Raw genomic sequence first — 24115 nt, 5'->3', positions numbered from 1 at the left:
GTACTACGTGAAAAGTAATAAAACCTTTCAATACAATTATAAGTGAGATTTGATTTTGTTTTCATTTTTCCTGTCCATTTAACAGCAATGGAAACGAGTGTTCAGGTAATATTTGTTTGCTTGTATGTATGTATGTATGTACGAGTGTGCGTGAAGCAGCTGCCAAGTAGAATTTAGATCAGTGCATCAGTGCATCAGAGCCAACCAGCCAGTCAGCCACTTGAGCGTCTGCTTAACACCTGTATGTATGTGTAAATGTGCAGACATCCCTTTTTCATACACATACTCATATGGGAGTGTATACCCTGCAGTCAAAAGCTGAACTAAGTAGTATGCACAAATTCCAGTCACGAACTATTATTTTAGTATAGAAGTCATACCAGTTCGTTATGAACTATAATTATACCAGTTCTTCGCAGTGAAATGACAAATCAGCCAGTAAAAATACTAGTTCGTTAACTAGTATGTGCTAAAGTGATCAACTTATGCCATCAGCGCCATCTCTCTTTGAATTGCAAAAACCAAAAGTAAAATGTCGGCTGTTGTGTCGAAAGAGGAGTACCGATTATGGTACTGAGATCTCAGGTTCGAGTCCGCTTGGAGGTGATTAATGTAATGTTGGATAATTATTTCAGTTTAAATATAAATTAAAAAATTTTAAATTTAATTTCATTTGGAGAAAACTCTAAATAATCAAATACCATAAAAAATTAAATGAAATCTTTTTTTTTCTTTTTGATAATACAATTTAAAAATTACAACATAAATAAAATAAGGATTAAAAGCCAAATGCCGGCTTTAAAAAGGATTATTTGATTAAAATCGAAAAGGTCGCAGTATAAACAGATACAGATTTATAAAAATTAAAAAATTAAATAGAATTAAAAATGGCCAGAGCTTTGCTCTGTCGGCCGTTGCCACTAGAAATCCAGTCGTCGGGCATGCGTTCATCGGACCTTATTCTGCATAAGAGTTGATGCATGCACCTTTTCAACTTCTCGCCGCTGTACTTGAGTAACTCAGCTGGCAGGCTGTCGGCTCCAGCAGATTTGTCGCTTTTCAAGCGCGCTATTGCTATTCGCACCTCAACATAGTCAGGTGGTGGAACATCGACGCCGTTATCATCGACTGGGGGCTAGGGTTCGTCTTCTCCACAGCCTAAAGTGCTGCTACCATTCAGTAGGGTGTAAAAGTCTTACCTCCATAATTTAAGTACGTTCTGGGCATTTGTCACTAGGTCGCCATTGTTGTTCTTACAGGAGTTCGCCCTGGTATTGAAAGCTTCGTTAAGACGCTTAACTCTTTGGTAAAATTTGCAGGCGTTTTTCCTGTCGGCCAGTTCTTCAAGCTCTTCGCACTCACGTATTTCGGCCTCTCTCTTACTGCGACAAATGCGTCTTGCTTCCCATTTCAGCTCAGTATAACGGTTGCGCTCGATCTCAGTGTGGCCCTGTAGGCGGCATACTCTCTCATTCTCTGAAGCTTCTTGACATTTCTCACTGACTGCTTCTTCCGCGGCGGTACTTAATGAACGGGAGATGTGGTTCCGCTGCTCCCATATGTCGGTTTGTTAAAGAGTGCTCTCTGAGAGCAGGTGTGAGAGTCGAGTAGCGAATAAATTGACCGTATGTGGTGACTGCAGCTTTTCGACGTTGAGCATTTTTGGGCACACATTTTTTGCTGCACAGAAACGGGTGCTTATCTTGGCTGCAACAAGAAAGCAGCCCCAGTCAGCGTTTGGCCCTCGGAGTGTACGTACGCCTAAAACAATGGAAGCATGCCTTCCATCTATCGCCGTAGCGTGATGGATCTTTTCATGCTTAAACCTGCTACTGTATACTAGCATGTTTCGTGCCACGGCGAAGTCGATCAGCCTCAGTTCGTTGTCGGACGTTTCGTCGTGGGGTCTGAATTTTCCGACGGTGGTTCCGAAAATCCCTTCCTTTCCCACCCTGGCATTGAAGTCGCCAAGTACGATTTTGATATCATGACAGGCGCAGCGCTCGCTTGTGCGCTCCAAGCGCTCATAGAAGAGATCCTTGCACGCCTCTTCCTTCTCTTCCGTCGGAGCATAGGCGCAGATGAGCGAGATGTTGAAGAATCTCGCTTTGATGCGTATTGTGGCTAGACGCTCGTGCATCGGAAGTCTCTCTCTCACCACAAATCCAAGAACGAACTCGCGCTCCTTTACATAGGCGTTGTACTAGACGTCGCAAGGCCCCACAATTTTTTTTGCCTTGCCCCGTCTAACGCATTTCTTGGTTGGCGGTGATGTCAGCTTTTGTCGTTACGAAGACATCAACCAGCCGGTTAGGGGCACCTTCCCCATTAAGGGTACGGACATTCTAGGTGCATGCCGTCAAATCGTAGTCCTTTAAACGTTTTCCGTGGTCGTCATCAAAAGGGGGTCTCATCCGGAGCTTCGATATTCTTTTTCGTTAGAGCCTGTTTTTACGTGGCGGGTGCCAAACCCAGCGCACAACCCATTTGCTGGGACGGGGGTGGTTTCGCAAACTTATGCTTTCCACAGGGGATGAATTGACAGTCTATGCCGTCAACTGGTATGATGCTACTAGTTATTCTACTGCTAGGGTTCTGATGCGCTAGCGGAGAATTAACATCTCCCATGACACCGCCATGTTAAAAATACCAGTCGCTAACATTGGAAAAAGGATACAAAGTGAACTAGTTGGGCTGAAACGTAAACTAGTAGCATTCTAGTTCACAACTAGTAGCTTTCTCTGCAAGGTATTTATTCAAAAAATATACATTTACACAGTATGTGTGCATGTTTGCGCAGTCGTGCCTGTCAAAACGGCATTCACGTTGCTCTTATGCGCGCGTGATCATTTCCTTCCACTTCGTAGTTATCTTTGCCTCTTCAACATTTTCAAATCAGTCCCATATTTTGTACATACAACCTTGTACACACGCACACACAGACACTCGCATGTTCATTTAGGGCCGCTGGGCGATTATAATCTCCACGCTCTTGACCGTGCGTAGTTCGGTAGCTGACCGCGTAAATTGAGCCTGAAAGCCGTCGGCGATGGCGGCCATAGAACCCCTCTCAGCTGCGATCGCGTCAGGCTCTGTCATCTTGCAACTGAAAGCATATCTTTTACGATCATTGAAGTTATACAGATCCAAAATATGTGCAATCGTTTGCATGGAAAGGTGTATAGGCAATCCTCTTAATGTTCTTTTGGATGTTTATGTTGTTGATGTTTTGTCGTTGTTGTTGTTGTGCTCGTGAAGGACACACTTGCCTCATCCTCTTAAAGTAAAGTATGCACATATATATATATATATATATATTTGTTTCTTTTGTTTTTGATTTTTTCTTTTTTTTTATGTTTTTCAGCCTGTTGCTCTCCTCTTCATATAATCTCTTTAAGTCACGTCGTTTATTTGCTGCTTCAACTGCCATTTGTAGTTTGTTGTTAATTTTTTGTTGTTGTTTTACTCTTTTAGTACGTACCCTAAGTCAGCTTTCATGCTTGGCTTTTGTGTTTATACATACACACACCCATCTGTGTTATGTGTCAAGCGCGTGTGCCCTTTTGAGTGAAATTACAATTTTATGCAATTTTTTACACCCTACGCTAATTGGCTTCTTTCTGGCTATTCTGGCAATTTTGTTTTTTTAACGGCGTGCAGAAAAGCTTGTTGGATTTAATATTCAATTACAATTACACCACGCAAAGCGTAAGAAAAAAAACTGGTGAGCTATACTTTATATCCTTCAAACAGCAGCTGCAATAAGGGTCTGAAGCGATATTATAGTAATAAGTCTTAGAGCGTGAGTTCCTATTGTGCAGTAGCCGGCAGAAATTCCTATCAAAATCCGAGAGTTGCACATTAATCTAGTGAAGATATGATTGCAGCTGTTGAACACTTCCATAACTGCAACCAAACAGCTGCTTGCAGATCAACACCCATTCTAAGCAAATCACAGTGTAAAGGAATCTCTTCTCTTGTAAAAGAAAAATGTAACAAAAAACGCCAGGCTAGAATGAAGTGGCAGCAGACTAGAGATACCGATGGCGAAACAAGATTAAATGCGCTAAAGAGAGAACTCAAAGAACTCTTGCAAAAGAACGCAGCTCCCATCTTCATCGTTACCGCAGTAACCTAGAGGCTTACTCTGTTACAATCCGCCATCAGAATGGAAACCAATCAGTGGGCTTGAGAAGTCAAGCAAATTTTCACGTCATCAAAAAAGCATAGAATTAGAAGTTAAGGAAGCGATCACAAAAGTCAAAGCTAAGAAGGCGCCCGGTTACGATCTATGTAATTAGTGGAGAAATACTAAAGCAGCTTCCAGACGAAGGAATAACTTGCGTGTATAACGTTATTCTCTTATCAGGTTTCGTTCCACCTCAAATAAAAATAATTCGTAAGCCAGGCAAAAGTGCAGCCTCTAAAGTTATGGAGTCTCTTTTTCTTAAGAGATTTATGCCAGTTATAGAAAAACGAGATTCATCAACATCTCGCTCATCTGCGCCCATGCATCGACGGAAGAGAAGGACGCCTGGAGCGTACATATGAGCTTTGCCCCCGACACGATAACAGAATCATGTTTGGCGACGCTGTGATCGGGCGCAACGCGAGCCATGCGGGACCGTTATAGGGACCCGAATAGAGAAGCGAGGCAGATTTGCAGCAATACGAAGAGAGAGGCCGGAATACGTGAGTGCGAAGTGTCCCACAGCCTGACTATGACGAGGTACGAATAGCGTAATATGTGAAGGACTAAAGTCCATCGTCAACGAACAGATTGACTTGGCAAATCCACCATATATCAGGTATTCACAATACGCCAAATTTTGAAACATACTCTCGGAAAATAGGATAGGCAGTAGACAAGCCATTTTTAAGTCGACTAGGTCGAGGATAGATTCATCGCCCTTCCGATTAGATTTTTTGTCGATATTTTAGCTCCGATTCGATCGTGAATCGATCTAAAAAAATTGTTAATCAACATTCGCTTTTTCCTCATTTGTTGCATATTAGTCTACAGTGCCATACTAGCCCCAGAAAATCTATAACATTGTAAAGAAATTTTAATTTGAGGCTAGAACAAAAAAAAATTAAGGAGGCTTAGCACCTGCCGTTTTTCCAAATTGGGAGAGAAAATCCCCAAAAACTCAATGACCTTTCTCTCTTTCCGACTACAGGGAAACCTCTTGAAAATAACTCTATATGAGCAAATCTCACTAGTTGTTGCATTTTTTCGACAAAAATGTGTTTTTGGTCGAAAATGAAGGCACTCTTATCCAAAAAAATTATTTATCTTCAGTTTGGTATAAAGAACAAGATCCCAACGCGAAATTGTGTTTAAATGAAGTTCGAATGAAAATTGTAAATTTGTAATTGTAAAAATGGAATTTAAGTTTCTCAAATCCTAGTCATATTTTACTCGATGCAATTTTTTCATTTGGTGGCACACCGTTTTCACCGTTTAGTTTTAACATTTTGAAGTATCTTAAATTATTGAAATTAAACAAATTATAAAATTTTAAAATAGCTGCGGCAGATATTCTGCTTGCAGCAAGCTGTATTTTTTTTTTAATTCGGTGGCATACTCTTGAAACTTTGCATATAGGTTGTATTTGGTGCCAGCGTCCATTGAACTTTCTATTTGAAAACTTCTCAAAGTTATTAAAAAAAAATTCTAATTTTTTCGAGTTCAATGAAAGAATTTGTAATTTTGGTACTATTTCGCCTAAATAAACGTTTTAAGGCTGAAATTGTTCAAATATTTGATTTATTTTATGTTGTACTTGTTTCCGGAACTCCATTGTTTGAAATATATGCAAGAAGAATGATTTAGCTTTTTTTCTCTTCCTTCCTGACACTAAAAAGATAACTCCTAAGATTTGTGAAATGAATTTACCTTTTGCAAACCTAAAATCGACCATTTGGGCAGAAACTACATTCTTATACAGAGTATTTATGTATGTCGTATGAATGTATGTTCATATTAGGGTGGTCCAAAATGTGAAAAAGTAAAGTCGGAATTTTTATGCTCTCACCCCCTAGGATTGTTCTATACCGTAAAATAGACCCCATTTTTTTTGTATTGAAATCAAAAAATAAAATTTTCCATGTATTATATATGGAAAAAACACTTTTCGTAGAAATGGAATTCTAAGAAAAGTTGTTTTTCCCCATTCAAAATACATACATGGAAAACTTTGAGCGACCTATAAATATTTCTTGATTTCACTGGAGAAGTGAAACTTACGTTACATATCTATTTTGTCCCATAACCAATATACATATATTATACTACATACATATGTACATTGTACATACACACATCTGCTTTTGCTTAAGGCTAAATTTTTTCTCTTTTTTTCTATCTAGATCCCTACCTCCCTCCCTGTTCGTTCTAATTACATTTCCTTTACCTTCAATTTTATCTTCACACTATCGATAAAAACATCGATAGTAACATCCAACAAAATATCGATAACAAACCCGATAAAAATATCGATAACAAAATTGATGAAAAAATCGATAAAAATTTCGATAGCTAAATCGGTAATATTGGTAGCAAAATCGATTAAAAAATCAATAAAAATATCCATAACAAAATCGATAAAAATATGTCGAAAATGATCGATAACAAAATCGATAACAAAATCGATGACAAAATCGATTAAAATGTCGATAAAAATATCGATAACAAAATCTATAATAATATCGATAAAAAACCAATAACAATATCGATAACAAAATCGTTAAAAATGTCGATTACAAAATCGATAAAAATATCGGTTATTATATCGATAAGTTCCGAAGATATCGATAGCAAAATTGATAAAAAGTTCGATAAAAGTATCGATAACAAAACCGATAAAAATATCGATTATTTTATCGATAAGTTCCGAGAATCCCGAAATTCTCTAAAATCCCAAAATAGTTCACAGATTGAGTCTCTGGGTCTCCATATATCCTTTTCTCTATAATTGCATTTATTTTAATCTTTCCTCCTCTATCTTTATGTATACTTTTATCGGTATCCTCATCCGCATCTTTTTCTTTATATTTATCTTTGGTTTAACTTTTATGTTTATCATTTGCTTCATCTACATATTCCCCTTCACCTTTGCCCTTATATACATAAGTAAAGTGTTTAAATATACCTTCATCTTTTTGCCTATATCTTTACGTATCTTTTTTTTGCTTTTATTTTTACCTTTGCCGTTATCCTTTTCTTTATCTATGTACGTACTCACCTTTACTTTCACTCTTGTATTGGTCTTTTTCTAAGTGTTATTCTTTAACCTTTTTTTTATTAAAACCATGTACATACACTCAAGAAGCACATGTTTCAGCCCCAACCATTTTCGTTGCACCATTTCCGTTACACAATTTCCGTTGCATCATTTCCGTTGCACCATTTTCGTGTGCAATTTCCGTTGAATTTGCCAATTTACTCCCAACCAACCAACGCGGCTAAAGAAGTTTCACTTCAAAAAAATTGGGTATTTTTTCGGTGCAGAACAATCCAATCCTAGGAGGTGAGAGCAATAAAATTCCGACTTTAGTTATTTTGGACCACCCTAATGCACATACATACATTTGTTTGTACATATGTATATATGTATATCAAACTCACTGTACTACTTTGTATATTCGCATCCTTGTTAGTTTTAGCTAAAGTATAATAATACTTATTGAAACTTCAGCCATAAACAACCACAACATTCACAGCTTGTCGAAATTTATGAATATTTACGAGCCACTTGATCACCTACCCTCGCGGTTCATTTAAATTCTTCCCTTTTGAATATCCTTTTTGCAATACATACACACATATGTATGTGCACATACTCGCACAATCACCACAAGTGAATATGTAAAATTCGTTCTTGAGTTGCGCGACTCCACTCGTCATTGTTCCCTGTCACGGTTCATCATTTTGTTGTACATTCAATTGGCTGATCTCGTTTTTGTTGTAATCGTGTGGTTTTAATGCTCTTTTCTTATATACATATATGTATGTATGTATGTACATATGTCGTGTTCTCCCTTCAAGTGATTTTTTGGTGTGATAAACAAGCAAAAGTGTTGGCAGATAATGATCAGTCGTCGCTATTTGTGATGCCAGCTGGTGCCTGCAGGCAGCCAAGTGGCCACATCAGTCCCAATTTTGGTGCATATGTACGTACATACATATGTAAGTATAATAGGTATGTGAATGCTGAAGGTGTTTTCGAACTTCGAAGAAATTGCGCAGCAGCAAAAATCTTCAACTCAATTTCACCTGAATTTAATAAGTTTTCCTTTTGTGTTTTGCTGATTGCTTGACGCAGTGCCTGGTAGGTAGGATGCTTGTAGTAGGTACATATGTTTGTGTGTTTGCTTGCTTGGAGATGAATGTAAGTATGTAGATACATTGAATGTGTGTGCAGTGCCTGATTAGGATAACGTAGTTGTGGTGTCATTAAAATTTTCTACAAAATATTGTCGTACATTTAAATTTCAGGTTTTAAATGAAGGTGCAAGTGATATACATACATATGTACATATGGACATTAGGGTGCCTCACCAAAAATAGTCGCAGTTTTTCGACCGGAATTATAAAATGTATTACATATATTTTAAAACTTCCGCCAAAAAACATTTCGGAAAAATATTAAAATTTACGTGAGCTCGACCGATTTGAAAATACCTCCAATAATCACATTATTTTAATTCGGTTGATAAAATTGTTTAACTTTTTTATGCATACATTTTAATGGTTTTTGTTGTTTTTATTCATCTTATGCTTCATATATTCATAGTACATTTTAATCTTAACCTTTCTATCATCTGAGTTGATTTTTTGAAATATATTTTTTTTAACCTAATTTTATTTATAAAAAACTTGATTTTTGGATTTATTTTCTAATCGGTCTAACTCACACAAATCTTAATACATTTCCGAAATATGTATTTTATAGTTTGCACTTACAGTATCGGTCATATAATTAGCGCCCCCATTTCTAAGTGATATTGTTTGCCACTTACGTTTATTGATTTTTAAGAATTTTCAATTTAAAGAAATACAACTCATTTTCTAACAATAAAAATTCAACGGTAATTTTTATCCTCTTAAAACTTTCATATTATTGCACTAAAATTGAATGGGATATAAAACGAATACTCAAAAAAATCTAACACTTCTGAGAAAAGGTTTGAAATTGGGATGACATTTTTTTGCATTTTTTTTGCTTTCTACAAAGTCTTAAACTTGGGTTTATATGTGGTTCATTAAAGAATTAACCGAGCCTTGTCTTGGGTCTTGTCTCTACATAAACAAGTTCGGATATAAGTAATTGAGCAGGGGCATTCCATTTTCCAATCCAGTCATACAAACCTTACAGGTCCTAGCTACTTGAGGGGAGGGGTATAATGCCGCTTGACCCTGACCCTGACCTGATTGAAAAGTTGATCGCTCAAACAAGATAACGCCGCAGTCCTCCGTCTCCAAATAGGAGGTTTCTTCCGGAGCCGGGTTATATGGGAAATAGGCATCGTTGGCAAGCTTAGACGATTCATCGCTACTTACTCTCCAATTTATTTCCCCACTCACCCGGTCTGCCAACATCAGGTTCATGACCCGTCTTCCCTCAAGAAAAGAATGGTCAGTGGCCACAGTCGGGAAAAGAGAACCAATCCATGATTGCACGGGCATATCGAAACTCGACAAAAGAGTTTGTGGTGGGATTTATTCGGAACAGTTAGTCATATCGTTTAGCTTATGCATTCCTAACTACTGCAGGGTTTTTCAGGTTGAACTGATGGCTATTTCAAAGGCCGCATCACTGTTGCAGTTTGATACGATTCCCAATCATGATATCTACATTTTCTCTGACTGCCAGGCGTCTATTAAATCTCTGTAAAATATATATGTCGATGACTTGAAGAGTAGTTGTTCAATGCCGCCGATTTCTCAAGGAGATACCTGGCCGTTGCGGCATTCAGGGAAATTACAAAGCTAATGAACCCGCGCGTCATGGAACAACATTGCGTGATACAGATATTAGGCATACTGTCGGCATGCCTCTTTAAACATGTAAATTTTTACTAAATGACAAATTCCTAGAAATTTCCAGTGAAAGATGGCGAATGGAACCGGCCTATCATATTGCCAAAACACCCTGACCAGCCAAAGATGCCCAACGTACCAACGTACTTAATCTAAAAAAGCAGGACATTCGCATAGTAACTAGAGTGCTAAGCGGACATTGTCTGATCGGATTACGCGCCGCTAGACAGGGCGCCCGCTGGAACGACTACTACAGAAGCTGCATTGATGAAGCCGAAGAAGAAACCATCCCAAATCTTCTCTGCCATTGCTCGGCTCTGTCAAAACGTAGAGGAAAAGCTCTTGGCAGTTATTTCTTCAACGCTCTCGATGATCTCAAATTCTAAGCATCAAGTGGTTCATAAGGGGACGGGGATAAATGAAGATCTCCTGCGGTATCACAAAGGACCCTGAGTCTAAGTGCTCCCACTTAAAGCATCCGCCCAACCTAACCTAACTTATTCTCTAATTGCCCTGCCTAGTTTCTCAAATATCGCAAGGGAGCAGGATAACTCTCAAGTACGCGTCTAAATCTGCACGATTTATTCATGGCACCCCTCTACGCTTTCACAGAAGGTGCCTTGTAATTCTCCCAATCCGGGGCTAGCTTAGTCCTGCGTGCTCTGTGTGAGAGTGTATTCTCGACGATCTGAGATCAGAGAGCTCCGCTGTTGTCTAGAAGGGCGTCAATCTGCCTTTGAAGAAACTTAACGAGCATGAGCTTTCAAACCCGTTTTTACTGGCATTATTGAAAACTTCGAAAAGTTCATCTACCTACCTCTCTGCCAGTGTCGAGTTCAGCTCAACTTGCCCAATTATTTCATTTGCCAGAGAATTTGTGAACTTGCAAGTTTTATCTTTCCTTGCCGGCATGTGGGAATCAATCCGCTGAAGTCCTCCCTCAACTAAGTACGCTTTTCGTCAACAGCCTTCCTACTTTGAAAAATAAGTGTGTGAAAAGTCAAGTGGTGGCAGAATTCCGCTACATAGTTTCGAATAAAAAAATTGTATGCTCACTCTACGCTGTCAAGACCGCCTTATCGGTTGTAAGAGCAATCAGAAGATAATGAATTTACTTGAAATTACACCTTTTCACAAAAAATACATAAAAAATTTATTTTCTTGTAATCTATTAAGTGACCGACACTTTCTCTGAATACCTACATACATTAATTCATTTTACTAGCATAGGTTTCATGCGGTGACCCGGCTGCTCTCCAAAAAGTTCATCAATCAATGGCAAATCACACTTTTGTGCCATTCAAAAAATAATGTTTATCTTTGACCTTTAAAAGTGCCAACTCAGCTGCTTTCGTAGATTTCGTTTTTTCCCCGTTTGCCTATGTACATTTTTTAAGTACCTATATATCTTTGCGTGAATGTATAGTGCACCATGTATAGAACCATGAATGATAAGCTGCTTATCCTGCTGTGGCTTATCGGTCACAAACTGTGAAAATTTACTCGCCGCCAGTCCACTCCAGAATTCCATTAAAAAGCATAATTTCTCTGACCACCTATGGACGACCGTTAACCATTCATTCATGTGTATGTATGTATGTATGTATGTATATGAACAACATGTTTGCAAAAATTACTTACCAGTAAATTCGCTACGGCGTCTTTTGCAAACCATTTTCCGACGCTGAATACTTGAAACATACAAAAGACTTTAACGCCAAACGCAGGCAGGGTAAGCAAAACGCACAAAAAGGTACAAGCGAGTGCAAGAGAAGCCAATGTGTCGAAAATAAGCAAGCGAACGAGTGTGACGAGCTGCGGACACAGCGGGAAAGGTGCCAAGGTGCCAAGGTGCTGGTACATATATCCTTGGAAATTTTCGAAAATCACATAAATTCAATGAAAATTGAAAGAAGAGCACTTGAAAGCGTCACAGGCGCTGGAGTATGGACACGCAAATTCACACTCGCATGCAAACGCAGAGCCAAACAAACATGCACTTGAGTGGTGTACGCCACCACTTCTTTAAAACAGCCACAGGAAAATATGTAACTATGTACACATTTATGTATGTACAAGCGCATAAAAAGGACACTTGAACATTAAGAGCCTTTGACAAAGCAAATTCGATGAAGCGTGCAGTATTCGTACAAGAAAATATGAAAATAATACTTGAGTGTTAAATAGAGTGACTGTCACCAAAGGTACCGACGATCTTTACGCAGTTATGTTATTCATACAAAGCAACGGTAATCAGCAGGCGAATTTGGTTGCATTTACACTTTTGCAATATTGGTGAAATTTCTCATTTTTGGTGATGCCATTTCCAATTGCCATTCATACATTACCTGCTGAGCCTAAGCATTCATTCCAGTTACTGTGCCATGTGCTACACGATTATCATTGCTGATTTGCACTCGATCCTATTGTGTATCTGTGCTATAACCGTACATGTATGCATTTCTCATTTCAGATAATCGATATTGATCCATTCTGGGTACCAACAACCGAGGAAGAGATTACGCATTTCGGTGAGAAAGCCGATTCAGCTAATCGTGCCAAAGTGTATATGGATAGCGTGCGCCGACGCAAAGGACTCTATGTGGACGATAAGGTGGTGGAGCATGCGGAGAAGCAGCGTACACTGTCGAAGAAAAAATGAAACTATCGCTCTCTTGCTTTGCGTCTTGTTGAAATGTCCGATTTGTGTTTTCATTTTGATAAAGATAGCATACGATTTTTGAAAATAAAAATTGACAATACTTAAGTGGATATTTTAGCCTAAAATTCATTGAACTAAATCTATAATAAGCCGATGTATGTACATTGGGTTGGTCCAAAAATAAATACGCAGGGAAGTAAACCTTTTGGGCTTTCCTTGCTGCCACCCGCCATTACAGAGAGGCGAAAATAAGGAGACCCGTATTTTTTTATTGGGAAACTGTTAAAACCGTGCCGCTGGTGCATAGGGGTGCATATACGCGATTTTTGAATTTTATTTTTATTTGTGTACTAGCAAATAACCTGCTTGCTTCACTACGCCTTAACCCTTTCGGGACTACTGGGATAATACATCCCACCAAATTTCTAAATTTCGTATTTTCTTTACTGTGCATGCGATTGCTCATATAATGAGTCCCAAAAACAGATTTAAGTGGCTATTTTCAATTGTAAACAAAAACATAGCGGTACATTGCAGCGCATAGACGCCACGTGACAAAAAGTGGAAATTGATCAGTTTTCTTCGGAAATTAGTGGCAATAAAAACGTGATCAACAAAAGTTGCATTTGTTTGTATAAAAAAGTATTTGGTTTGTTACATTAAATTGTTTAGTGATGTTTTTTGCTATTAAAAAATAAGTTAGAATTCATTTTATAAAACTGGAACATATACTCCGAATAAGTTTTTTGCGTGGGAGTGATTGTCTCAATATGTTTTTTAGATGGCGAAAAGGAAGCTAACTCAAGAGGATCTTGAGCGTATTATGTTTGAAGAGTCAGACTCAGATGTTAATTTTAATGACTCTGGGAGTGAATATTTGCTTGAGAGTGCCGAAAATCTGCATCAGAAGCTAACGATAATATCAATGCGGCTACTGGGCATTTAAAAATTAAGGAAGAAATATTGTCTGTTTCCCAGTGTGTAAATGTCGCTCCGGATGATTTTTAGAACTTCAATCCAAAGTATTAAATCCGAACTGAGCGAGACTGCAAAATTCTTCTTGATTTTACTCACGATTGCACCGAGTTCAAAGTGTTTTCCACGATATTTCCTTACAGTCTGTGCATTCGAATTGCTGAATGTACTATAATGAGCGTCTGACAGCTTTGAATCACCGGGCTCAGTCAATGAAGATGGAATTGATTTTATATATTTCCTTCCAAATTCCAGTACTCTACCACAAATACTTACTGAGATATGCAGTGTGAATTTTTTTTTGTATGGAAGTAGCCACGCCCCTTATCTAATCGAGATAAAAGCTATCCTATATTTTAAGTTAAGCTCAGTGTTGCCAGGCTATTGGAGTAGTTTACCCCAAGAGCATTAAAGCTCTAAATGCACTTTTATTGCCTTTTCTACGTTTGGAAATCAAGTTCAAAGTAAATTTTTTTAGTGAGTACTGTCATTGGTAGCTGAATTTTAATATACGGTTTTATGTATATAAAATTGGTTACATAGATAATGGATTACCCTCAAAAATCCTTTTTGAATTTCCCCTAGACGCATTTTCTTCCCTCTAAATATTTAGTTCCCCTAAATTTAACCCTAAGGCAGTCAAAAGTCCCTAAATGTAGGGGGAAAACCGCTGATCTGGCAGCACTGGTTGAGCTCAATGACAGCAGTATGGAAAATTTCATGATGATTGATTGTATAAATAGTTAAAGCTCGAAAGCGTAAGAAACAAACAAAAAGGAAGAATTTTTTAATTTTATTTAATTAGTTTTCTTTGTATAAAAATTATTATTATTTATAGAAATATAGTTTATTCTTTATTAAAATGCGTAGTTTCAATCCTTGTTTTGTAAAAGTTTCGTGCTTTTTGTAGCGCATTCAATTTTAGTATGACAAAGTGCAAGTTTAAAGTAGCTGGGACTCCCGTTGATTTTTAGCAATTTTTTGTTGACGATGTCAGGCAGTTTCTTCCATATAAATTGTATTCGAAGATTTTTTTATGGTGAAAATGAGCAACACCTTTAACAAAAAAAATTGCCGAAAATCAAGCGCAACTCCGAGCTATTTCAAACTTGCACTTTATTATATGTACTCAAATTGAATGGACCACAAAATTAAATGCTCAAAATATTTTATAAGAAGTCGAATTAAAAAGCTCGAAATATTTACAAAAGTTTGTTGATTTTATACGGTTATTGCTTAAGAACAAATTATTTTTTTATAAAAAATAAATAAAATCTCTACGATGGACCATATTGGAGGGTAGATCACTCGCAAAGGGCTTTTCTGATATGCCTGTCTACAAATTTTGTCATTGGTAGAAAAGTCGTAAGGCTAATGGATCTGTGCGACCTTGATTGGCTTGCTGGTTTTCCATCCACCTTAAGATATATCGGACCGTCAACTCATGCCATTGGAATGGGATCTCCACGAACAGCATGTCCACTGGAACATTGGTTCACTCTTGTATTTCTTTTATAAGGTAAGGCCATTCAGTTTTCTTTTATCCAGCTAATATTGAGTTGCCGTTTTCGTATTTCTTATAACTGTATGGTTTTTACTTGGACGCCTCTTCCACTGTGTAAATTAGGTTTAACAGTCAATGAAAACCAAATTTATTAAAAGGCGCTTAGGCTAAAATTTGTTAACGTTCGTTTTTTTTCAATAGTGGCATTATGGTAAAAGAAGCATAATTTCTATAATTTAAAGTCATCTATATATAATTTTAAAAACTTAAAATAATGTGGTGTACATACACCTGTATGCACGTACATTCATACTTTCGACCCTACGTGACGTTCTTTTCCGGCACATTTGCACTTATAACAGCGATTTGCGATTTCTCAGCAGCACTCGCACTTTCAGCTACTCGACCAGCGTTGGCATCGACCTCATTACTGGAACGTATAAGTTGAGACTCTTTCTCAGTGATTTCCGGTACAGCCAGAGATTGTTCGCCAAGAATAATATGAACAGCGCTAAAAAAAAATAAAAAAATTAAAATATTTTGAATAGGAGAATGATTTAAAATAGCTATATTTTTCCAACGTACAGTATCAAAACAAAAACGGCCATCTGGGTGGCGATAGTCAACAGGAAGACACCTGCTCCACCTTTGCCGTCAGCATTTAAGGTCGCGCGATAGACTTGCGAATAGCAGACACCACTAATAAACGGCACGGCATTATCACATACGGCGAGCAGAGCGAAGACCTTGCCACGCTCTGACTGTGGAACAATTTTCGAGGTCATTGCACGTATCATTGGACCAACGATCGGACCTAAACTGCATATCAAAGCGCCAACATAAAATAAGGTACCAGTCTCAGCGCAGTAATAGAAGATGCGAGCAATGGCGTGCGCCCATGCGCCGATAAATATTATGGTCTGCGAGAGAAAATTAAAAATACCATGTGGTTCTATTTAACGAATCAATTAAAGGGAGTACTCACAGTGTCCCTCCAATTAAATCCCTTATTCAACAACGGCACCGCCAACAACATGGCTATCACATAAGCGGACGACTTGAATGTTTTGAAAGTGCTGTACACATCGACGTTCCAACTAAATTTGAATGTGGTGTAAAGGAATAAGTACTGATTCTCATCGCGTTGGAATGTATACAAAGCCATGCTGATCAGCAGTATGATGAGAAAGGGCCGTCGATGGCCAGCTCGCGGTTTAACCAAAACATTGAAAGACTCCTTCACATGTTCCTTATCGAAGAAATCCGGAAAGAAGCCACACCAGCCAAGTTCGCGTAGTGAACGTTGTTTGGGCGTAGTTTGCCACTGAAAAATAATAGTAGTAAAAATCGTATTATCACTAAATACTTGAACCGGACATGCAACAATTTACTCACCTTAAGCGCAAAAATTGTATAGATTATAGAGAGCGCCAATAGTGTGGCATTCAACGTAAACATATCAGCGTAAGATTGATTGAACACATTGTAAAAGAGGTAGGAACCTGAAAAATTTTCGACTCGTTTTAGTTAACTCTGCAGTCGTGATTTGGTAAAATCTTACCCAAGGCAACTCCAGTTGGCATGGCGCTGAGATAAACCACATCTAGTATGGTAACACGTAGAGTGCGATTTTTTAGCGTTGATTTATCGGATATATAGGCAAAACATGATGCAAATATGGCCACATCTGCGCCTGTAAGTGCCGAAGGCAGTGTAGCTGTGTAGATGACATACTCCAATGGCCACGTTTTCATGCGTGCATTCACTACAATCATAACCGAGTAGATGAACTTGCCAGTCAGGCCCATTAAAAGTGGAAATTTCCGACCGCGTCGATCAGAAAAAGAGCCGAGAAAGAGCGCTAATATAATTGGGAAGACATGCGCTGCAATGGACTCTATTTGAAGGAACTTTGCTGTTGTGATCTGGAAGAACAAAAAAAAAGGCTATGAATTGGTAAAAAAAATGTGGCACTCTAAACATTGGTACCCAAAAATTTCTCATATTGCTTATTAAAATCTTGTATTACTACCAGAGAGAGCCTTCTACGAGAAGCCTGAGAATTATCTGCCTTTCCTCTATTCGTAAAAATCCTGAAAAGTTTGCTGAACGTTTTTATTTAGCAAAAGATAAATCCAAGGGAGCAGTCTGATTGCCCTTATTATAGAACGTTATTTCAGAAACGTTGGGCTTTAAGAAAGTAAGAATAATTATTTTTCTACAAATCAAAGGAGACTTTAACAACGTACATACTACCAGAAGCGGACGTAAAGTCACTGCTCCATATTCGGTTCATAAAAAAAGATAATAAAATAAAATGGAAATAAAGTAAAAATTAATAATTTTTCAAAAATTAAATAAAATCAAAAACATTTTTTTTTTCTATTAAAAACTAGAAATCTTAAAGTTAAATTAGGAAAAAAATTAAATCAAAAAAGAAGAAAATAGTACTTAAAACTTATCTAAGTAAACTTAAAAAAATATATATATATTTTTAAAAATTAAATGCAACAAAACAAATACATATATTTTCTTTTTTAAAACAAAAAAAAAAATATTAAAAGAATATGCAATTAAAAAAAGAAAAACAAATTCAATTTAAAAAAGAATAAATAAGTAAAATGATTTTCTAAAAATTAAATTAAAAAAAAATATTTCCCTTTTTTATATTTTATTTCCACCAAGCCATAACTGCAGTTTATGCTTATTGGAAAAAGGGTATTACAATTCGAAGGGGTAATTGCTCATATTAAGTACAAGCAGTCGAAAGCAAAAAGTAAGAAACTAACTTTGCTTATCAAACGTTATTTACACTTACCTCAGCACCTAACTGCAGTTAAGCTCTTGTTGGAAATGGGCTATTAAACAATAAAGTCTAAAAATTAAGAGAAAATAAAAACAAAAATCGAAAAAATATAAAAAATAAAATAAAATAAGTTCCCAAAAATTAAATAAAAAAAAAAATAACTTGTTACAACAATAGCATCTAAAAACTAAAGGAAATTTTATTTAATAAAAGAAGAAAATACATAAAATAAGTCACAAGAAGTAAATTAAAGAAAAAAATTCAGAGTTTTCTTTTTAAAACAACAAAGTCTAAAATGAAATCAAAAAAAAAAATTTGTATATAGAAAAATAAAATAATGTAAATTAAAAAAAAAAATCGGCTTCCCGAGGACTCGAACTGTAATCTTTTGAATGGCACGCCTGTGCTTCTTTGGCCTGCTTTTGTGCCAGAATAAAAGAAGTTTTTCGAATCTTGCCATCTGTCTTTTATTTGTCTAACGAAAAACTTTTTACCATCTTTGCCAGCATTGCCCTGTTAGTAATTAATTTTTTTAATTTTTAAACCATTTTCTTATTAAGTAGTTTACTGTATAAGGTTCTGAAAGCACTGTGATGCCAGCACAAGAAGTAAAGAATACTGTAAATGCTTTATTAATGGAAAATTTGTACGAAAATGTTACTTTCTAAAGCTTTTCAAACGAACAAAATCAATGAGGTGAAACCAAGCTCGCCAACGTCCATCTCTATTGCTCTCACAAACGCTATACTAAACGATTTGCGATACCCACCTGCACCTCCTTTTTATAGTAAGCATTTTCATCTGCTTTGATATTCGAGCATATTTCATCACTAAAATTATTATTCACACGACATGCTTTCTGTACGAAAAAGTCCTGTTCCACCACAGAAGTAATCATAAAAGCAAACATATACAGGAACATAGTCGGCTCCACTGAGATCTATTTTAAAAGCAAGAAAAGGAAAAAAAAATTAAAAATTGATCATATCCACCATAGTATTTTACTTATAATTTGTATATGGCAAGGGTTAATTCTTTAAATGCAAATATATATATACGCATGCTAATGCACGTGCCGCTTACCTTTTTATACCATGGTGACATGCAATTCGCCTTAAATCTCTCCCAACCACTGTGCGGTTGTGGCTGTTGCTGTTGTATGCACTCATCTTGCACTCGTTCGTCCTAAAAGTAGGCAATTATTTTTAGTCGCTGCCTCTTAGTGGGAAAAAAACTGTTAAATATGAGTGTGTTAGTGAGCACACTGTATACATTTTATTTGTAGTTACATGCGCAGTGTTAAATGAGTGCCGAGTTGCCATCAAGCTTTTAAAATATATACAATTTTTGGAGTGGGACATTTCTTATACACATTTCATCGTAAATGTAAAATTGTATTGTGTTTCTCGAATGCTGCTGGGGGTGATTATTTTGTTTAGAGAAGATATAAATAGGCTTGCTTAAGTGCCGAAAAGGATGAAAGATATACGCTCGTGGCCACAAAAGCTTTACCACCACTTTTTTTAATTTGGTAGCATTTTTTAAATTAATAACCTTTTTTTTTAATGTGTGTAGTTCAAACCGCAACCATAACAATGTTTATAAATAAACGTTTAAAACTTTGTACAAAATTTAAAAAAATTCTTAGATTTTTCATCAAAATTTTAAACTTTTTAACAAAATTTTTTTTGGAAATTTCGGGTATGCAGTCCATTCCCAGAGCCCATTTAATTTTAATATAATAAAGTGCAAGTAAGCAATAACTGTGTTTCTTTTGGCTATGTTTGGTGTCACATCTTCTTTGACAAAGTTCAACGAAGAAGTGAATCCTCTTTTTGTCTTTTGCACAATAAAACCCTCTGTCCGACGGTCAGTTTTCCTTAGAAGACCTTCTTTATGATTCACTGAGGGCCAAATTCACAGTGCGTAGTTAACTCAGAATCGGCAGTTACCTACAGATTTTCAGTACAAACTTCTGAAAGTTCTTTCCTCACTTTCAACCGAGAAAAAAATTCAATAAATTGAATTTATCGAATATGCTGCCGAAATTTCTTGGGCAAAAAACATTTTTCGAACTTAAGATGTCTCTTTAATTCGAAGGCAGATTTTGAGTGAAGAATGTATGTATATGTATGTGTGTATAGTTGAATCAGCTGACTCAATTACATATTTTAAAAAGCTTATATTCAGAATTTCTTAAAAAAGCCGTTTTTAGTAATTTAAAATCATTTTACAATATTTTAAAGAAATGTAAGTTATACATGGGAAATTTCAGTGTGACTAGTGGGATATTTTACTACAGAATGTGATCAATTGTGAATTATATCTATGTAGCTGGAGCTTATACAATAGTGAAAGATAACTAATGCTTAAAATTTCTATCAAAAAACTACCAGACGATTTTTAAGTTCTTTGTAACTATCATTTGAATGACTGTGACCGAAAATTCCTCTTTTTTATCCTTGTTCACTCAAAGACGAATTTTAACCAAAACACTTAGCAAATTTGAAGGCAGATTTTTACGTGTTAAAAAATATATGCTATTCGCTTTGATTTTCATTAAAAACTAAGCTGATATAAACTTCAAAGAAATATTAAAAAATATTTAAAGTTGTGACTGGTGGGACATATCGCTGTGTCTCGTTTAAAGTAATTTTATACGAAGTAAAAGTTTCCATAGACAAGAATTACAGCTTCTCTTTATCTTTAAACAAACTAATTAGATGTAGTCATTTGGGAAGAGGGTACTATTAAAATAGGGATAATTAAGACATTTTAAAATGTGTGCCGTTTTCCTCTTTTACTTAGAATGACCCTTATATAAGCTATTTTGACATTTTCCAAACCCTATTTAATGTTTGTTAAAACCAGCAAAATTTTAACTCACACAGTCTGTATTTGTGGGGCTGTATTTCACTTGCGTTCTGCTTGTCATTTTGATGCTACCTAATATTCAATACTTGGCAACTCTATACTGCCATTATGGTAAAACAAAACGAAAACTGGTATTTCACTGCACGTTCTTCCACAAACGAAATTCGTTTTTTCATGTCATAGGAATTTTTCCACTCAATGTAAACACTTTGCGCTATACTCGTTAACTATTTAAAAGCAAATTCATTTTCTTTAATTAAACCAAATGCGCGAAAAACATAAAAGTATTTGTTGAAGCAGAAGGCGCCATGCTGTGCACCAACGTTGATTGTCACTTCATTACTAACAGTTGCAACAATTTACACCGGAAACTTTCTCGTATTTGCGATATTTTGTAAAATAGTAGAACTTTTTTTCGCGATTAGTTCCTTGCACTCAAGTATTTTATTATCAATCGAGTATCTGTGCAGTAATCTTCTTCAGTCTCGGTGGTTTCATAACTAACAATGCAATGTTACACATCTACCTCCGTACAAACTAAATGTTAACACTAAAAATGCTTTTGACAATTCGACACGCGCTTTTGTTGTTATCAGCGCTCTTTTTCAACTTTACTCACCACATTTTTGGAATCCATTTTTTTGTTGTATGGTGAATTTTTGCTGCGCACTCTCTTCAAAAAATGCCGGTTTCTGTAGTTACACGTGTTTTAGTATTTGTTGGTTTTTTGTTTATTTAGTTTTCTTTATTATTATTTATTTTGTAGATACCAGAAAGCACATATTCTACTACCTCTGTTATTTGTGGACTATATTCTCTGCCGCTCACATTCGCTCTCGGTCTCCGTATGGCTTGGCGGTTTTTTAGATTTGTTTATATTTTTTAATCCCATTTGATTGAAATTTTACTAATGTCGATTGTTAATTGTTTCAAGTATTACAAAGTTGTGCTTATAGCTCTTGATTAACACTACCGATAAAAAAGTTTGCATGTATGTATGTATGTATGTACAACTGTATGCAAAGGTAAACAAAATTCTAGTTCATATGTATGTATGTAGTAAATTGCGAGAACTGCGAATTTTTTGCCATTTTCGCAATTTTCGCAAATTACTCAAAATTTTTTTTATTTTGACATCAAACAAGTAAGAAGGTCTAAGTTCGGGCGGAGCCGAACACTAAATACCCGACGCAAGTATACATGGTAAGCCGGGGAGGTTTTACACCTATTTAAACATCTTCGATAGAACGTTCAGTTTTTAAAGGTATTTTCAAACTAAAATCTTTCGCCTGGCATTGTTATACATATTTCAACTAACTGATGAAATAAGTTGAATTTAGTATTTCTAATCACATGGCAACTCTCGTAAATACAGTTTAGAAATAAACTATTTTCAAATCCATTTCGATTGATACCCATCTTTTGATAATCCTTTTAACTTGTTAAATAATTTGAGCTTAATTTTTTCAACAAAAAAAAACCTATTGTTCAATTTAAAGATTTCTTAACATTCGTTCTTTTGATAACCATATTTAAAAATTTCATGTTACTTATGTATAATTCAACGAAATAGCACTTTCAAAATATGCGGCAACCCTCTTAAAAATTATTTTCCGACTAAAATTTTCTTAAATATTTTTCGTCTGAAATTGTTATAAATATTTCAGTATCTGATGAATTAAGTGGAAATTCATTTTTTAAACACGTGGCAGCCCTCCTAAATATTGTTCTTAAATAAAGGATTTTAAACCCATTTCCATTGATAACCATCGGTTAGTAATTCATTTAACTTATTAAATAATTTTAGTTTAGCCCTTTAAACTGGGCAACCCTCAATCACATCGAAAATGTTCTAAATTGTCAGACTAAGTAGTTCTTGAAGCTCTTTCATTGGACATCTATCGTTAATATTTCATATTACTTGGGTATAAAATAGTTCAATTAGACTTCTCAAATAAGTGGCAGCTTTTTTGAATAAAATCTTTCCAAACTACTACCATCTTAAACTTCTTTTGTATGACACCCATATAGCGATATCATATTCACTTACCAAATTCCTTTAATTAAAATTTAATTACATTTTTTTAAACATGTGGCAACCCTCCTATACGTAGTTAAGTTATAAAGCCTTTTCAAAACCATTTCGATTGATACCCATATTTAAAAGCTGATTTAACTTTTTAATTAATTTGAGCTTAATTTCTTAACAGGTGGCATCTTTTTTCGAAAAAGTAAAACCTTCTTGAACATCCAAACCCTAAGCCCTTTAATTTGGTACCTCACTTTTGAAAATCGAACGGACGGTGCGGAGATGAGGGCATTGATATTAGTAAATAACTTGAGTTTAATTATTTAACAGGTGGCAACTCCTTTCGAAAAAATAAGACCAGTTTGCACTTCTACAGGCCAAGCGCTTTAATTTGACACCCCATTTTTGAAAATTAATTGAACAAAAAATGCCTTCGCGTATTATATATATAGATAGATAGATAATTAACGATAAGTGATAGTCACTTTCCTCGTGTATGCTTTTTATGACTTACCATGATAAAAGTCTCATGGTAAGTCATAAAAAGCACTGTTAATAAGTTCATAAATGTAAGATAACAAATCAGAGTAGTAAAAACTATTGATGAATGACTTATTTTTTCTTGAGATTATATTGAATGTCGAAAATTAGACACATTTCTGGAGGTTGCACTGGATTTTTTGAATTAATACAGTGACTCAAAGAAATGACCACGTGTTTTTTTTAATATTTGTAATATTTTTCGAGCAAAATTTTTTTTTTGTTATTTTTATATAAAAGTATCGTCCAAGCTTTAACCAAACCCGTGTAAATTACAGTTTCCAACTTTATAAAAAATTTAGGAAAATTCAACAAATTTTCATCGAAATTTCAACTTTTTATTCATGGTTTTTGTTTTAAGTATTCGTAAAATTTTTCGAGCTAAATTTTTTTTTATTATTTTTATATAAACCGAGCAATTCACAGTTTCAAACTTTATACAAAATTTAGGAGAATTCAACAAATTTTCATTAACATTTCTACTTTTTATTCTGAGTATTTGGGTACTCAGTTTCATAGCCCATACAATTTTAGTCTAATGAAGTGCAAGTTTCCAACGGCTAAAAAATCGCGTTGATTTTTGAGAATTTTTTTCGGAGTCTACTTTTTCGGGGTTTTTAATATAACAGGGGCAATTTACAAAAACTTGCGTTGATATTTTGAAATTTTGTTGCTGACGG

The 24115-nt window shown here is 35.7% G+C and overlaps 2 protein-coding genes across 4 annotated transcripts in view; one reads left to right on the top strand and one right to left on the bottom strand.

The window, feature by feature from the left end:
* The window catches only part of LOC118746846 (elongation factor-like GTPase 1), a 435125-nt gene extending 422308 nt beyond the window's left edge, over positions 1 to 12817 (top strand). The window contains exon 9 of the mRNA XM_036480795.1: positions 12519 to 12817. Within this exon, the coding sequence (XP_036336688.1) occupies positions 12519 to 12707 (189 nt within the window). The 3' untranslated portion in view covers positions 12708 to 12817. The remainder of the gene's footprint in view (positions 1 to 12518) is intronic.
* Positions 12818 to 15381: 2564 nt separating this feature from the next.
* On the bottom strand, positions 15382 to 21816 carry LOC118746852 (proton-coupled folate transporter). 3 transcript variants are annotated; one of them, XM_036480805.1, is made up of 8 exons: positions 21486 to 21816; positions 19076 to 19177; positions 18762 to 18932; positions 16748 to 17111; positions 16582 to 16688; positions 16172 to 16510; positions 15772 to 16106; positions 15382 to 15697 (listed from the first exon to the last, which is right to left on the bottom strand). In XM_036480805.1, exons 1-8 carry the CDS (start codon positions 21501 to 21503, stop codon positions 15508 to 15510), a joined length of 1626 nt encoding a protein of 541 aa, XP_036336698.1. In that variant the 5' UTR covers positions 21504 to 21816; the 3' UTR covers positions 15382 to 15507. The 3 variants fall into 3 exon arrangements, with proteins under 3 accessions (XP_036336698.1, XP_036336699.1, XP_036336697.1); XM_036480806.1 differs by lacking the exon at positions 21486 to 21816 and adding an exon at positions 21112 to 21216; XM_036480804.1 differs by lacking the exon at positions 21486 to 21816 and adding an exon at positions 20880 to 21202.
* Positions 21817 to 24115: the final 2299 nt, after the last annotated feature.

This window comes from Rhagoletis pomonella, unplaced genomic scaffold (genome assembly GCF_013731165.1).
Source record: "Rhagoletis pomonella isolate Grant_MI unplaced genomic scaffold, Rhpom_1.0 Rhpom_scaffold_00011, whole genome shotgun sequence".
Taxonomy (NCBI): Eukaryota; Metazoa; Arthropoda; class Insecta; order Diptera; family Tephritidae; genus Rhagoletis; species Rhagoletis pomonella.
This window is presented reverse-complemented; position numbering and strand designations above follow the sequence as displayed.